This window comes from Chelonia mydas, chromosome 4 (assembly GCF_015237465.2).
Source record: "Chelonia mydas isolate rCheMyd1 chromosome 4, rCheMyd1.pri.v2, whole genome shotgun sequence".
Lineage (NCBI taxonomy): Eukaryota > Metazoa > Chordata > Testudines > Cheloniidae > Chelonia > Chelonia mydas.
In genome coordinates, this window is record NC_057852.1 from 57317038 (window position 1) to 57333548 (window position 16511).

The 16511-nt window shown below is 40.2% G+C and overlaps 1 protein-coding gene across 12 annotated transcripts in view; it reads right to left on the reverse strand.

Annotated features, from left to right (window-relative positions):
* NR3C2 (nuclear receptor subfamily 3 group C member 2) overlaps window positions 1–15309 on the reverse strand; it is a 268073-nt gene extending 252764 nt beyond the window's left edge. For 2 of the 12 annotated variants that reach the window (XM_043545794.1, XM_027818092.3), the window contains exons 1-3: window positions 9833–15309; window positions 9422–9549; window positions 1095–2877 (exon numbers count right to left, since the gene is read on the reverse strand). In XM_043545794.1, the coding sequence (XP_043401729.1) occupies window positions 1095–2875 (1781 nt within the window). In that variant the 5' untranslated portion in view covers window positions 2876–2877; window positions 9422–9549; window positions 9833–15309. Of the gene's footprint in view, window positions 1–1094; window positions 2878–7602; window positions 8438–8724; window positions 8928–9421; window positions 9566–9832 lie in introns of those variants that run through there. The other 10 variants (XM_043545795.1, XM_027818090.3, XM_027818089.3 and 7 more) reach the window with 8 other exon arrangements.
* Window positions 15310–16511: the final 1202 nt, after the last annotated feature.

Below are 16511 nucleotides of genomic sequence, written 5' to 3' on the forward strand. Positions count from 1 at the left end.
ATCAGTATAGCTGCACCAGTGCTTAATTATAGTTCTCATCATTACCTCTGTAGAGTAGGCCTTCAAAATCTCTATTCCCAGTGTCCCCACTTATAAAATAGGCACAATAATACCCATTGTTATGAAATTCACTGAGACCCCAGGTTGAAGAGCTTTACATTAGTGCAAAGTATTATTACTACTCACTTGTGGTGTTCCTACAAAACTATGATAAATGCATACTATCAACAATTCTAAAGTCAATTATTTGCACTTACTTGCAGGCTTCTTTTATACCTTCTCTATTCTAAATACCCTAAATACCCACACCATCGCATCTGAAGTATATGGATATGCTATTTGTTAATAAAGCATGACTACTTATGATTCAGAAAAGTAGTACACAATTCAAATGATATTGGCATATTTCACTTCACCAGAAGTGAGGAAATCAGATTGTAGTTGTTTCAAATGTGTCAAGTCTTTAAAGCCCTCCTCAGTTTAGGAGACATTTCTCTGTCTGTGTAAACCACAATGTTCATACAATTACAATTCAGAAATAACATGTTTGCCACAGATCCTCAAGCTTAGTTTTTAAATTTAGTCAATTAAAGACAGATACAAGTTCATAACACAAAACTTAAAGTCCCTAATGTACCATTTTCATTTTGTTTATTTCCTTCTGACCATCACCAACAGTACAAAGCATTAAAGCAACAACTAAGAAAGAACAGCCAGTATATGGCACATGAAAGTAATGGCAACAAGCTCCATTATTAAAAATACTTATCATGGTAGAAGCTCAAAACATACTAAGTAGCACTATCACATCAAATGATAATATATTTTGTATTTAAATATTGAATATGAAACATGCAGGTTGTTCTTATTAAAACCAGAATCAAAAAGCTAGCAAGGTTAATGGAGAAACTGACTAATAAATCATTGAAATGCACCTAGAAAAGAAATATGTATGCAGCTTTAGAAATTAAAAAGAAAATATAAAGCCTAAATTGTGCAAAAAAATAATCAAAGAGTCATATTTATTTAGACACTGGGTAGTATGAAAAAAACAAAACAAGACAAAAAACAAAACAGGATTTCAGTTTGCTCACCTTGACACATTTTCTGGAATGTATTCTAAAACTGGATACCCATCATGTCTTCTGGATGCTAAGTCAGTATGTGATTTCCATGTCTCAACTAGTGTACTGACTGGAGGAAATGAGCTCACATGCTGAAAAGTCTGCTCTCTAGCAACAGGTCGTGATAAAGATATTGTGCCTTGAGCTCCAATCCTGTAGTGAAATGATTGTCCACCTGAATTCACACCAACAATGGCAGAGGATGGCATACTGTTCTCTTGATAATAGCTGCCATCATCAGGCTCCTGTTTAATACCCACAGGTAGGCCTGGATTTGGAAACACACTACCTTCACAATTGCCATCAAATGATGAAACAGGTGGTCCTAAAATCCCAGAAAGAGAATAATAGTCTTTGTCGTCCATAAATGAAAAATATGAACCATCCATAAATGGAAATGGATTTACTGCTTGATTCCCTTTAAAAGAGGCACCAGAACAAGAATGTTTAGCGGATTCCTGTTTTACTGGTACAGAAAATGGGGAATCAGAGTTGATTTTACTGTTTTCTCCAATACATGAACTACTGAATTCTCCATCTGGGTCAGGCTTTATAAACTGAACAAGATTCATCTGACCAGCTACACAATTGTTTGAGATGGCATTCTCCATTTCCTCCATTTTAGGAAATGTGATTTCTTGAGTACCTTTCTCTTTTGATTCTGGACTAGGAATAGTATCTTGGCCTGTGCTAGGTCCAGCAGGTGTGCCAGAAGTAGGGAAGCTTAGGGCATTGTTTACTGGGCTACAGATAGAAGATCCCACAGTGCTAACAGCTGGACTAGAAAGACTGGACCTATTATTTGTATTGGAAGGGCTGGCAATAGAGCACCTTGAGTTCATGTTTGCAGGACTGGACACAGAGGATCTCATAGTGATATTATTAGGACTTGATACTGGAGATTTCACACTGCAGTGACTAGGAGGGCTTGAAATTGGTGATTTCATGCTACTTATAGGACTAGAAAGAGGAGATCCCACATTACTAACATGTGCAGGACTGTGCAATCTAGAGCTCCGGTTTTCAATGTTAGGTGAGCATGACAAAGGAGTTCCCTGGCTGACTGGGCTGTGCACTGGAAAATGTACAAAATTAGTAGAAGTAGTTGAGGATACACAGTTAATGCCAGCTGGGCTACAAACTGAAGGAGTCATGTTCTGAGGACTACTGCCAGAAGGAGTTCTCTCAGGACACATTATAGGGCTTTTGACAATAGTGCGCATGAGACCACCATTCGTAGAACTTCCAGAGTCTGATATCAAAGATATCAAGGGCCTATTTGCACTGTTTAAGGGAGAGGCACAATGGCCATTTTCCTTGTAGAACTTTACCAGCTGCTCAACATTTTGATAAGTCTTCCCAGGACTTATGCTCCCTTGTTGATTTTGCTGATCATAGGTATAATCAGCATCTCGTATGGAATCCATGTATAAACCCATAGATTCAGCTACAGTTGTTGAAAGTTCCTTTGAGTCTGACTCACTCTTGATGTCAGAGTTTAAAATACCAGGCTGATTATTATCTTGCTGCAGGCTAGGGAGTAGTTCAGGTTTTTCTTTGCTGTTTCCTTGAGCACTGCTGTTTGGAAAAGCACCAGATACACAGCTTACGTTTACAATCTCCATATAGTTACTCTCATCAGTCCGTTCTCCAGCACCTGAAGAAGAATACTTCACAGACTGAGAAACTTGACCCCACCGTTTCTCCATGTCTAAGCCTTCTGGGTAACTGTAGTATCCTTCTGTCTCCATAACTAGGAAAAAAATACAAAAAAGTAAAATTCATAAATGATAGGCTTTTTATGATTCCATATTACAATTCAGAGATGTTAAGAAATCTAAGATAACATCACATGATAAAAGTATTTTCTATATATAATCTAATATCATAAATGCTGTTTTAAAACAGCAACCATAGATGCTGATTAGCCATAACATAGCCATGCAGACAAATAGGAGGTGTACAGATCACCTCCTGCCTATGCAATTACTTTAGAAGACTATTAAACCTTACCTGTGGGAGCTGAGGGAAACAAAGGCTGCACAGCCAATGCTTCCTCCAGAGAACAAATGAGTAAAGAGTGGGAGGAGAGGGACAGGCAGTGAATGGACCCATGATTCCACACTCCCCTCTATGCCAGCCAGCCCAGGTAGAAAATGAGCTGTACCGTGAAAAAAGGCTGTAAGCAAAATACTCCTCACCTAGCACAGCCGCTTACTCACTGCTGTGCATAAAACATACAAATTTAGTCTTAGATTATTTTGAAAAATCTAACAAAGACTTTACTGAATTAAATGTTAGTTCAATGACTATATTAGTGATTTTAAAAGTTATGCACAAAATGAAGCGTAAATGCTTATAAACCTTACAGTACACAAACAATCTTTTTTTTAGTTTGATCAATATATTGAGTGTTCAGTATTTAATTTGAATGTCTAATCTATTTAAAACTGTAACACTTTTTTCTTCCCAATTTTTTAAAAAGTTTGTAGTCAACCTAAACAAAAGAATTTGAAAGCAGGATTTATGCTTTTTGCTTAGAAATATAGTCCTGACCCTGAATTTCTTCTTTTTTCAGCCAAAAGCATCTTTGCAGACACAGGGAGCAGTACTGCATCACCACTAAATCCTATCCCCAGCTTGTTCCTTCATTAAGGCCTGCCTGGTCATGTCCCTGCATACAATGTCCCACCATCTAGTCAGTGGTCAGCTTCTAGGTTCGACTGACTGTGGTGGTGTTTGCATTATTTTCTTTGGCATCTTATGAGTTTGTCTTCTGCAGTGTCCCCACCAATGTAATCTTTTTCAAATTGCAGCCAATCCTCCTCTCCTTCTAATTTCTTTATTTGTCTTAAAATCATTGGACTTTACACCTGCCACCTTTGGAAAAACTCTCATCTGTAATGCCTTCAGCCTTCAGATGTCTACTTAATTGAATCAGCTGCTTCCAGACCAGAGAGTAATACTGTTTGGAAGGAAACATTATAGAAAGTAGCAAAATCATATGAAGTTTCAGATAAGATAATTACAATTATAAAAGCTATGTACGAGGACTCCTGCAGTGCCATAAGAATCATTGGAAAAGCAAGCAACTGATTCAAGTCAAAGTTTGGTGTAAGGCAAGGGGGCATGGAATCACGATCGCTTTTCATCATGTTCTTAAACTGGACATTAAGAAAGGAAGACAAGTTGGAGACCGTGACATTGGATGATCTTGAGTTAAGCTCCTTAGTTTATGCAGATGACATCATACAACTAGCACACATTTGAATGAATGGTTAGACTCCTTGCTACCTAGGAAAATTGATGTAGTCCATTTGAATATATAATAAATGCCAAGACGACGACATGCATCTTGGAAAAGGGACAATACATAAAGTCTTGAAATGCAGCTGCAGTGAAGTCACAGAACAGGTAGAAACTTATGTGTACCTATCAGTGTTGACATTCTGTCAAGGATGAGGTTAAAAGCAGACAGCTGTGCCTTAGTCACAAGTGCTGCACAAAAATTTACAAAATTATGGACCAATAAAAGCACTATGTTTGGTATCAAATTGAATTCCTTGCACAACCAAAATTTTGATTGTCTTCAATAAACCAGTGTCCTACATGTCAAACAGTATTCATATAGGTTAAAATTTTCAAACATAAATGCCTAAAGTTAAACACGTACACCAATATTTAGACTCCAAAAGAAACACATTTAAAACATGTTGAGCACCCCCCAATACTCACTGAAACCAAATGAAGCCATGAGTATTCAGCATTTCTAAAAATGACAACGCTCATTTAGAGGCATAAATATGGATTTAGAGTGAATTTTAATCCTGTGCAGAGGCCCAGCAGAATATCGTGCACCACTTATGTCCCATTTAAGCCACAAAACTTAAGTCATGCATAGATACCACTGCACAGGGGTAAATTTCATCTTTAGTGCCTAAGCATTAGGCACAAACTTTTCAAGCTTAACAAATCAAAGCCTATAGCAGTCTAAGTGGCAAATTCCCTGATCCAGCAGCTATAGGAAGAGGTCCATTCTTTGAAAGATACATTTTGGGAGGGTAAAAAGCCTGGAAAGATTTATATATAGCCTGTTATAAGCTAAGTCTAAAAGTATCACTAAAAACACGTGACAAACAGGTTCCTTGGTGGTGCTGATTATTGCCACTAATAAGTGTTGCAGTGGGTACTAATGCTAAGAAGTCTATGGGCTCAGGTTTTGGTTTTTGTTTTTTAAAAGCAAAAATTGATAAAAGAATCCATTGACTTTCATGTATGCACATCGTATCTCTACCTGATGTACTGTACAGACATTTATTTTTACATATCTCTAAAAAGTTTTAGCCCAGGGTCTAATTCACAACTGTTGACAATGGAGGGAGGGACTATATTTATATTGGAAATTATACTTTTATGCATTTGCGATTTTATAAATATTTATATTATGAAGAAACCTGTTCCCCAAACCTCAAAAATGTACTTGAACATTAACACTTGTGACCTAAGTGTTTCACCACCGAACAGATCAACAAATGTAGTCTTTGCAGTCCAAGTCTCCAGACAATCAGGCATAAAACCCGTTTCTCTGCAACGGTCAAATAAAAATAAAAATTACATGGTACCTGGAATCCCTGTACTGGGAAGGTCACCTAGGTATAAGAAAATCAGAACTAAATCCAGTTTTTTGAATTCTAATATCTAAATCTGTGACTAACTTGGAAATTTGTTTGGGTTTTTGCTGTTATTTGAGTTTTCTTTAAATATCATTCATCTGTGTGCCACTTTGATGACCTAGATGTAATACTACTCAGGAGATCCAGGTTTTATCCTCAGACCTGAATGTCCCAAGTCAGTGAAGTACCAATTACAAATGAAAGCAGATTGAGAAGGACTGGACTAAACAGACTGCTGCAAATCTTAAATGCAAAAGTTAAGGACATTGGACCATATTCTTCTATCAATTACTCCCAGGCAATCACAGTTACTTCAGCAGCACTGCACAGGGTAACAGAGCAGAAAATGGCTCAAATTCTCTTTCTTTTGCAGAATTCCCATTAATGGTAAAGGGTGTTTCACATGCAAAACAAGGGTAGTATATGCCCCTTTAAGAGGAAAAAAAAAGTAGTGGATATAATTATTTTTCCATTTGTCCTAAGACATGGAGCATTACATGGGATTTTGTGTGTGCATGCACACAGGGTGGGAGTGTAGCATGTTCCTAGTTGCTGAATTGTTTTAAAATCTCTACTTATTTTTCTATTTTTTATTTCTTCAAGTTATTTAATTTTTTTTATTTAAGATTAAATTCAATCCATGTTTTCAAAATATTTTATTTACCTATTTGCATTCAGGATTAAAAGTGAACTTTTGCTCTGAAAAAACAGAACTATGTCATATAAAACAGACAGCCATTTGTCTTTCATCTAATTCTTATTTGCCTGGCCATGTGTGTTAATTATCAAAGATATCTTTGCTTAATTTAGAATTTTCTCCCTTAATACCCATCACCTCCTCTCACTTATCCTACAGTGATAGAATGCTTAATTTATGATTTCTTAATTATTTTCAAGACAGCATTCTGTGATGGCCAACACAGACTTAAGACTTCAGAATAGGATCACACAGCTAGAGAAAGCTCTTTACACAAATATGAATAATTACCAAGATAGTAAATGGAGCATGGAAAGTTATAAGTAATCTTTATGTTTTAATGTTCTCTTTTTCGCACATCCCGCTCCCCTCCCTTCCCTTCCCCCCTACTAAACAGTCTAGCTTTATTTTTTCCATGGGAAAATTAGATATTCTGTACTGGCTTATAAAATATAGGCACAGTTAGCTAAATTTGAGAGACATATAATTCTAATTTAGAGTATGAAAATGATTAGACTACAATACACAAATGGATTTGTACAGTACATCTGAATAAAAGGCCAAGAATGGAACAAAAGGAATAGTCTCTTTGACTAACCTTACAAAACAAAATGATGCCAGAAAAATCAAGGAAACATTGAGGATGTTTGTCATTTGAAACCAAATAACCATGAAACGTAGCTAATTGATTATTTACTATATATATGAAACCATTTATTACAGAGGGATGAACATTAAACAGATCACTGCATTTAGTCAGTTTGACTTCCACCTAGATTTAAGACAGCTGGTTTTATATTGGAAGTTGTTGAAACTTACTGACCTATTCCTGACAACAAACAATTACAAATCTGATCTGTGGATTTACTTTTTAAAATGCAACAAACAAAACTTTTGGGGGGGGGGGGAGGAAGAAGGGGAGACTCTCTCTTGGTGTGGGAAAGCTTGGGTACAAGACACACTTGTAAATGTCCATATGCATTCCAAACACAAAGAGCCTAACCTCAAATCATAAAATAATAAAAACATGCAGTATCTCCTGCTCTAAAAAGGGACATCTGAAGACCCATCTCCCCTTACAAAAACAAAACAACGCACAAAGCCCTACCTCCTTTGCAAAGTGGATACAACGACACAGCCATAAGAGGACAAGAACTGCCAGTGCTTCCCCCGGACACCTGCGCTGTCTGTCTCTACCTGTTGCTACAGTCCGCATTTCCATTAAAGTGTAACCCACCTAAATCCAACATCCAGGCCAGAAAATGCGGATGGTTTCACATTAGAACAAGAAATAACTATTCGCCAGCAGGTAAATCCGCTGGCTTCCCTCTTAACCTGAAGTTCGCTACGTCGCCCAATGACACTGAGCAGGGCAGAAGAAGAAGAAAAAAGGTGCCAAGTCCTTTTAAAAACATGTCACATGCTCAGATAAAGTTCAAGTTAATATCCCACCCTTCGGTTGCCTCCACTGGCGGAGGGAAAGAAAAGAGACGCGCTATTGGGCTCCGGCGGGTTTCTCATTGGTCGAAAGCCGTTTCAGTCAGCGGGCGGGCGACATGACTGATACAAAGTTGCTGCGACACAGGCTGGAAAATGTATCTCTCCTTAAAGCCACAGAAGCTGGTTAAGAGAGCGCAGAGCCTGGGACAGAACTACCTCTCCTAATGCAACATGCAGCCCTCCAAACATCCCTCTAGTCCAGTTCCCCAGCCGGAGTGGAGTCAGGACAGTGGCCAGCTGCTAGCGACTGGAGGAGTTAAACACACCTCATTACAAACTAACGAGGGAAATACTTTTTTAAAAGTGCCTTTAAATGAATCCAGAAGGAGGGAGGCCCCCTCCAAACGGAGTCTTGGCGGGGCTGTGATGGAGAGCGTGCCCTCCCCGCTGGGGTTTCTGTCCATTTCACTCCCCACCCCTTTGTTTGAAGGTGGGGGTGGTTCCTCTCCTCAGGTAGAACTAGAGACTAGGGTCTATAAAAAGGGAGCCTTTGTCCCCGCCCACCGCAGTCTCCCGGAGACAAAGTTAACTCCACCTGTGCCAAGGTGAGCAGCTTCGCTGGCCAGGGAGCAAATTTGGAAGGACGCAGCCTTTTCCTTTCTGTGCTTACAATCATCGCCTCTTACTAGTGCAGCAAGACTATCACGTTTCCATTTCAATTTCCGTGTTTAAACAATGCATGAATATGCATGTTATCGATGCGGTAATGATTTAAAACAGAGAAACTCACTAAGGTTCAAGGACTTGTCCTTTGCTTGCCTCTGGGTTTCATTTTCTTGCGCCTGGTGTAGTCTTTGTAAATGCTGCGCACAGATTTTCTCTCTTTCCTCCTTTTCAAGTGAGGGTAAATGATAAATGGGGGGCAATAAAACTGTTTCAAAATTCGAGACGCTGTCTGGAGCCCGAAGCCTTTAATTTCACCCTCCTTGTTTGCTTGTTTCCAAAGTTTATAAATATTTTTAAAAGAAAAGAATACAATGTAAACTTTAAAAAATGATAGAACTCCTGAGGAGTTCTATACCAATATCCTTTAACCCGGGGCTTAAAAATCAGCAATAATGACGGGCACTCCTAAACATCAATCAATGAAAATGTATGTTTCCCCTTCTCCAGATTTTGACACCAGCAGCAATGGTGTAGAGAGCCTCTCTTTCTCGCCAGCTAAAACCTGACACAGACACCCACCCACCCCTTCTTGATCCCATTTCTCTCCATTTAATTCCCAGACAAGAATACACTCCCTCACGCCCCGACCAAATCCCATAAAATTAGAGGTACCCTGGGAAAAAAGGGGGGAACCTGCAGAAGAATCGTGCAATAAAAGCGGTTTAAGAGTAGACAAATATATTTAAATATTCCGTGGAATTTATGGTTTTAGAAAGCTGGGGATTACATGTTTTATCACACGGGCGCAGTAAGATATTTACCTTTAGGATTTTTATTTAAAGTCACGTGCCTTCCATGTTTTAATATTCTTCCAAAAATTGATCTCCACTTCCAGACCCCGCAGTAGACATGGGCCGAGGAATGAGCCAGGCTCCCAGACCCAGCAGAGCTACCCAGAGACAAAACTGCTAATGAGTTATTATTTAAGCAATGGACATGGGGGTTTTTAAACCTAAGTTTTAGCTGATATGAATAGGATCGATTTTGACCTGGACACACAATCTGGTAAAATCTCTGTAGACACAGTTATTAGTTCTCCCCTCTCAACACATTGCCCTCCAAACTAACATATCTGGTCCTTGCTTTTTTGCTCTATTGCTTTCCCCATAAAGAAACGCTCTCTACCCGCCCTTTCCCCCAGGACTCTGTGCAAGTGATTTGACTGCACTCACCTTTTCTAGGACATGGTGGGGCGGTGGAGGAGGCAAGACCCCCGGCTACTGCCAACAAGCCATCCAACAAGCAGCAATCGCAAGAATTAGGAGGAAACGATGATGAAGATGCGACTGAAAACGCTCGAGGTGGTTTTAGTTATATCCTGGAAGAAGGGGGCTGTAACACTCTCACACACAAACCCCAGCGGCAGCAGTTCCTCTCTGACTCCAGCTCCACGGGAGGCTGCAGCACTGTAACAGTGGAGCTGGAAACAGTGAAGTCCACCCGGATCAGCTCCTCTCTGCTCTTGGTGACAGCTCCCACCATAGAGGGTTAGATGGGGGGGCGGGTTCCCCCTTGTGTCACACCCTCATCCGCTGCTGGAGGGGGGAGTCGGATCCAGCAGCATGGAAAGAGAAAGAGCCACCTTGAAAAAACTTGTCATTCCAGGTAAAACTCCCAGCGACGCCACCCAGGAAGAGGGAGGCGAGAGTGACACGGGTGTAAACTTTTTCCTCCCTTTTATGTTGACAAGCCCTCTGTGCTTCCCCTCCTGCGTCCGTCCTCCTTCACCTTCCTTCTCCTCCTGGCGCTGCTCCGCACTCCCGGTTTGGCTTCCCCGTGTTTTTCTCACGCACAGGAGGCTGCAGCTGGCTCTTGTTCCTGGTTTGTGGAGCTGCTGGAGGAGAGGGAGGGAGGGAGGGAGGAAGGAGGGAGGCAGGCCAGGGTGGCGGTGAGGGGAGGAGTATCGCTCCCTCCCTTCTCCCCAGGCGGAGCGTGTCTCTCGGCTCTGACAGCACCAGTCTGAAGCGCTGGAGCCCACCCCCGCCCTCCCCGCGGCGGCGGCGGCGGCAGGAGGAGCAGCGAGCGCCGCAAGGACTCAGAGTCGCCCTGCTCTGGCTGGCCGCACCGCGCGTTCGCCCAGACACCTAGCGGGGCTGAGGGAGGCGAGCGGAGCAGGCCCGGCCAGCGGGCAGGGCCACTCCGCAGCCGTCAGGCGGAGAGCAGCGCTAGCTGCTGCCGCTGCCCGCGAATGGAGGGCAGAGGCGGCGGCTGCCACTGCCGGGGCTCTGTGCGGTGACGCACGGCGGGAGCCACCTTCTGCCCTGGCTGGAAGGGTCATGACGGGGTCGCGCTGGCCCGCGGCCGCAGCGCTGGTGCTGCCCCGTGCGCCCACGGGGACTAGCGCTGCCCCGATTAAAGCCCGGCCGGGGGACACCTCCGCGGCTCCAGTTGGCGAGTAAAATCCGGATCCGCTCTAGCTGCGCTGAAGCGATTAAAGTTACGCGGGGCTGACTCCGGGCCAGCCTGACACAGCCCGGCTGGTTTTCTCCCGCAGGTGTGCGCGGATTAGCTTCAGGTGCGGGAGCCGGCCTTCGCCCTCCCTAGGGGGAGTGTCAGCTGCCCCCCAAGAAGCCCCCGCTTTCTTTCCACCCCCGCCTTGTGCCCACAGAGCCTGGAAACCACTCAAACAGAGCCTGTGGAACTAGGGGTGCTGACACCCCCGCGCTTGAAGTGGTTTCCATCCTATACAGTGTGAATTTGTTCAATGGCTCTCAGCACCCCCATTATGCAAATTGTTTCAGCACCCATGGGCTCAGACCAGTCATGGGGGGGGGGGGTTGAAAGCCTGTTACAGGTTTTTTTCCTACGGTTCCCTCCTTCATAGTTACACCCCAGAGTTGGCCTCTGGGGTCCTGAAAACCCATAGCCCTAGTTGCTTGATTTTTCTTGGGGGGGGAGGGGACCTCCAGCATCATTTCACAGTTGTAGGGGACAGCTCTAGCCCAACACACAAGTGGTGCTAAAACCAGCACAAACTGCCTGCAGCTGAACCATCTCTGCTGAGCATCCAACCATTGGCTGCAAGAGGAAGCTCAAGCGTGTGAGAACCAGTATGGCCTAAGCAAGTGAGTGCACAAAGGGCTAATCTCAGCTCAGAGACTGACATCCACATTGCTCAGATGTCCCCCAGCTTGAGTGCAATCACTCATTTTAGACCCAGAGTTACCAATGAGATATACAAAAGTGAGGGTTGCAAACTTATGACTGAAAGTTATTTACATCAGCATTGAAGAATCATGTAACTGAAGGTACAGAATTATTTACACTAAACAAAAGAATTTCATAACTTAAGTTTCCTGCATTCCACATTTGGGCTTTGGCTAGTTAAGATAGATGTTAGCCTCTGCTAAGTCACAAGGATCAAAATTTAGCTCCCTAAATCCTGAGGTATTGAGCACCCATAGCTACCATGAACTTCAACAGGAGCTTTAGAAGGGTCATGCTTGCATAATCAGGCCATTTATGTAAGTACCTAAATTTGGATGCTTAACTTTATACAAACATCTGAAAATTTTTGCTTTAACCTCTGTGCGTTATTTTCAACATCTGTGAAATAGGAATACTAATACCCCATATACTGCATGCAAGGATGACAAGCAGTTAATAGGGGTAAAGTGTTACCCTTTGCCTTCATGACCCACTCACACCTTTCAAACACAGAAAAACTTTCATGTATTTAAAAGTGAACACTAAAGCTAATAAGTGACAGATTAAAATTTCACTTACAGCTGGAATTTTAAAAGTTTGATTTTATTTTAAGATGTTAAATACATTCTAATTTTATTTTCTCAATGAAAAATAAAGTCTGAAGAGGTGGCTGTCCCTTAAGGCCCTGACTCAGAGAGGTGCTTAAGAACATGCCCAGGTTTATGCACAGTTGTTTTGGAGCTCAGGGTTGTGATCATGATCCTGCAAAGACATGCAGGAGTAATTTTCCAGATGTCAATTGACCCACAACACTACTCATAAAAGTAAAGTTATGCAGGTGCATAAACCTAGGTAGGCATTGGGCCCTGCTTTTTAATTAAGTTATTGTCTACTCTATCCAATCATCCATCTAAAGTTTATGATGAACTTGATAAATATTAAGTAGAGAATCCTAAGACAGTTGTAAGGCCAGACTTTAGGATGACAGAATTCAATAGCACAATTAGAGTTTTTTAATTGTAAACCAATCTTTCACTTTGCCTACACTAGCAGTCTATATTCACCCATAACATAGCTGAAAAAGGAGAAATGTACTCATATGTATTTTAACAAAAATTAGGAACTTTCTGTTCCCTTCTTTCCTTGCCTGTCAAGTCTGGTTTGGAATACAGATAATTTGTTTAAACAGAGCTACAAAGTATGGGCTACAATTTGCAGTTCATAGGCAGGTAAAACCCTCTATTTAATCAGTTAAGTAATCCTGCAAATCACAATAATGTGATTGTATACTACACCATTGATACTATCACCTTGTATACTAATGACTCCCTTCTTTTGTATAAGTTACTTTATTCTTTTAAAAAGAGATTGTTTGCAATTAAATTTTCTTTTCCCATAATAAGAGTGTAAAAGAAAGAAAGCCCCTGAAGTTATGGGGTGGGGGGGGGATGTTGACATCATGATTGCACCTGTATTTTTTTTAAATCAGGTATTTTTTCATATTAGAAGATTTATCTTGTGTATTAATTGTGTGTCTGTTTTCTATCATACTGTATGTAGTGATGGCTGCAGGAAAAATAAAGCACTCTGGGAGGGGAGGTACAGGATGCTCACAAGTTTTCCACAAAGTCAAGAGAAACCCCACTTGTTTTCTGCTTGTGGCTCATAGGAGCATGTCACTTGTCAGTCATTGGCACTATATGTATTTTAGCAGCATTTTAACAGCTATCACTAGCAAAGATAACATATTGAACAAGAAAATATAATCCTATTTTTTTAATTTAAAGAGCCAAACTAGAACAAGAAATACAATGCAATTTGGAATTTTTATCCAGTCAAGAGAAACACTTGTGACTATGTACACTAAAAAAAACAGGAGCCTATAAATACTATGGTGAAATGATAAATATGGAATTAGTAAAATTTTTAAAATGTGCATATAAATATGTAATCGACATTCAAAATTCTGCGATGGGCTCCCACAGCAATGTGGAAATAAGCAAACACAGAACATTGTCATAATTTTCCAAGGAGGTCAAGAGCAGCAATGTGGACACCTTATATGAGAAATTCTCTTCCCTTGCATTAGATGAGAGGTCCACTCATGTCAGACACATGAGATTGAAAGCAGCAGATAGCCAAAGGTAAGTCACTCTGTAGCAGTTGTCATCTTTGTTCCTAAAGATGGGGTAAATTTGCTAATTTGTACTGCTAAAAAAAACAATCACCAAAGCTCTGCAAGTGTCACATTTCTCATCCACCAATGGTCTCTAAATTGAGAGTGTGTTTTGGGAGCTACAGAAGTAATGATGCAGTCTAAATTCAGCCTACTTTAAAATAAATAAAATAAAAAAGTAGCGGAGGACTGTGCCCTATTTTGAGAACTGAATCAAAGCAGATGAAGTTTTGTGTTGGTTCCAGCTGAGGCAGCTGGGCATTTCTCATTTCACTCTTTCTTGCTGAAAGACAGACAAACTCATGCCTCAAAAATATTATTCCTTTAACTGTATTTATTCACTATAGATCCAATTTCTATTGGCATAAGGCTCATAAATTTGAGGTTTGTAATTGCTTAGTAGTTACCTTTTAGGAAAGTATTACTAATTAAAAAAAAGTTTGGCTTGATAGATTAGAGTTTACTTTCCCCTGTCAAACATGTGCAGTCCTTTAGGGAGAGGGAAATACAAATCTTCTCTAACCCACTGGTTAATTAATAAAATTCAAGTTCTTGATACATGATCAAAATGCTTTAAAGTCTTTATGAGCAATAAAAACACTTTCTGTATGGTATGGTTATTTTCTATGAGATATCAATAATTAATCTGCAGTCTATTTTGAACAATTTTATACTAATTATAGATATACTTGAATGTTTTAGCCGAACAGGACATATTCCCTTTTACCTAGTTTATTTCTTCTCTTTTTTTAAAAATGTTCTTTAATGGCTCAGCCCATAGATGTGGTTCAACCACATCTAAGTATAGTACAATTCCATTGCTAATGCATGTTGACATTAGCAACCACACACTTGTGTGGAGGGCCAGGACATGCATTTTGAAAATACATGTTTCCAGCATATTTCAAGTCATGATTTTTACGGATAGTTTAGTTCCAAATGCAAGGAGCTATATATTTAAAATATTAGGTCTTGTTGGCAATGGTATGGTAGAGTAGCAGAACTAATAACACATGCAGAATTTTGTGTTTTTTGTAGCTTTAATATTTCCATATCAATTTATGTACCTTATTTTCAACTTCCAGTTTGTATACTACATGTACTAATATTTGCATGAAAGTGTAAATTATAAATACAAGAACTCAAAAAAATTAGTAGAACACTGACTTAGTTTAGTGTTAAATTTCCAAACAACTTATTGTGCAGCTAATTGAATATTAATATTTATCTACTGGCACTTTTATAGTATCAAATGTAACAGTAATCTGATTAAAGTTTTTTAGTAACTGCAATAGTACTCCACTTAAACACTGTGTCTGAGTTTGTGGTGTAACAATAAAAAAATAAAAAAAAACATCTTCCACCATATAATATATCAAATGCAAGTTAGAGGCACTTTAATCAATTTATAGGCTAGTAAATTTACTTACTGTTCACAACTCTAGAGGAAGCACTCATTTGAGGAACAGAAATGTCATAATAATTTGGATAACAAGGTCAAGTCTAATTCAAGACTCTTGAAATCCAAGGAAAAAGTTCTCTTTACAGTGGCATACTACATGTACAATCTTACATTCCTTATCGTATAAGGAATTCATATCCATTTATCATTTAGAATTCCAAATTTATATATGGTAAGATATTATATAAATAGCAAAGCAAGGAACTGCATCACAGTAATATTGAGGCTTGAAGATCTTTTTCAAGAGTTAAAAATTTAGTTTTTGGAAGGGAGAGGAAAGTTAAGATAGGACCTAACTGAAGTGTAGTCTTCTACAGAGATACTGGATGAAATGAACACTTTATAGTTAAGGAAAAGTGATAACTTTAATGGGAGGTGCAGTGTGCCCTATGTTAAATGAGAGAGTCCCATTGACTTCAGGGGATTTTGGATTGGTCTGAGTTTTAAATACGCAATTCCTGTGTAGGTTGTGCCCTAGCAGAAGCAGCTCATGCAGCATGCCAACTTCCATAAAATAACCTGGGGGCTGGGCCACATGATTCTAACTTTAGATTCATCCTGCATAGATTAGAGGGTTGGGCCATTTAAATCTTTCTTCTCTGGATGAGGGATTATGAAAGATGGGTACCTCACACATGTTTGATGGGGGGGGGGGGGGAGCAGCATTTTTGTCTCACTGTAACCCTATTCTGCATCCTACCATCACAACCCTGGCTGAAATGAAGGTTGTATCAAGTCCTAATGATATACGTAGCAGCTGTTCATTAGTTATTCAGCCTATATCAGATATGAAGCCACTATGAAGACAATTGGCTATACCTGTGCTCTTGGGACACATAAACTAGCGTAAGGGTCCAAGTCAATATTACCGATCCAGAACATTATGTTGAATTTGGACACTCAGAGGTAAGATGTTCCAATGCTTTCCCTCCTGCACCTTCCCACACAAAACAAGGTGCATGTTTTGTTACAAGATAGAAACTGACAGATTTGTGGGGAGGGGATATGCCAATTTATGAACTTCATTTTGGCTCTGTGAATGGCTTGTTATATTTCAACCTCCAAG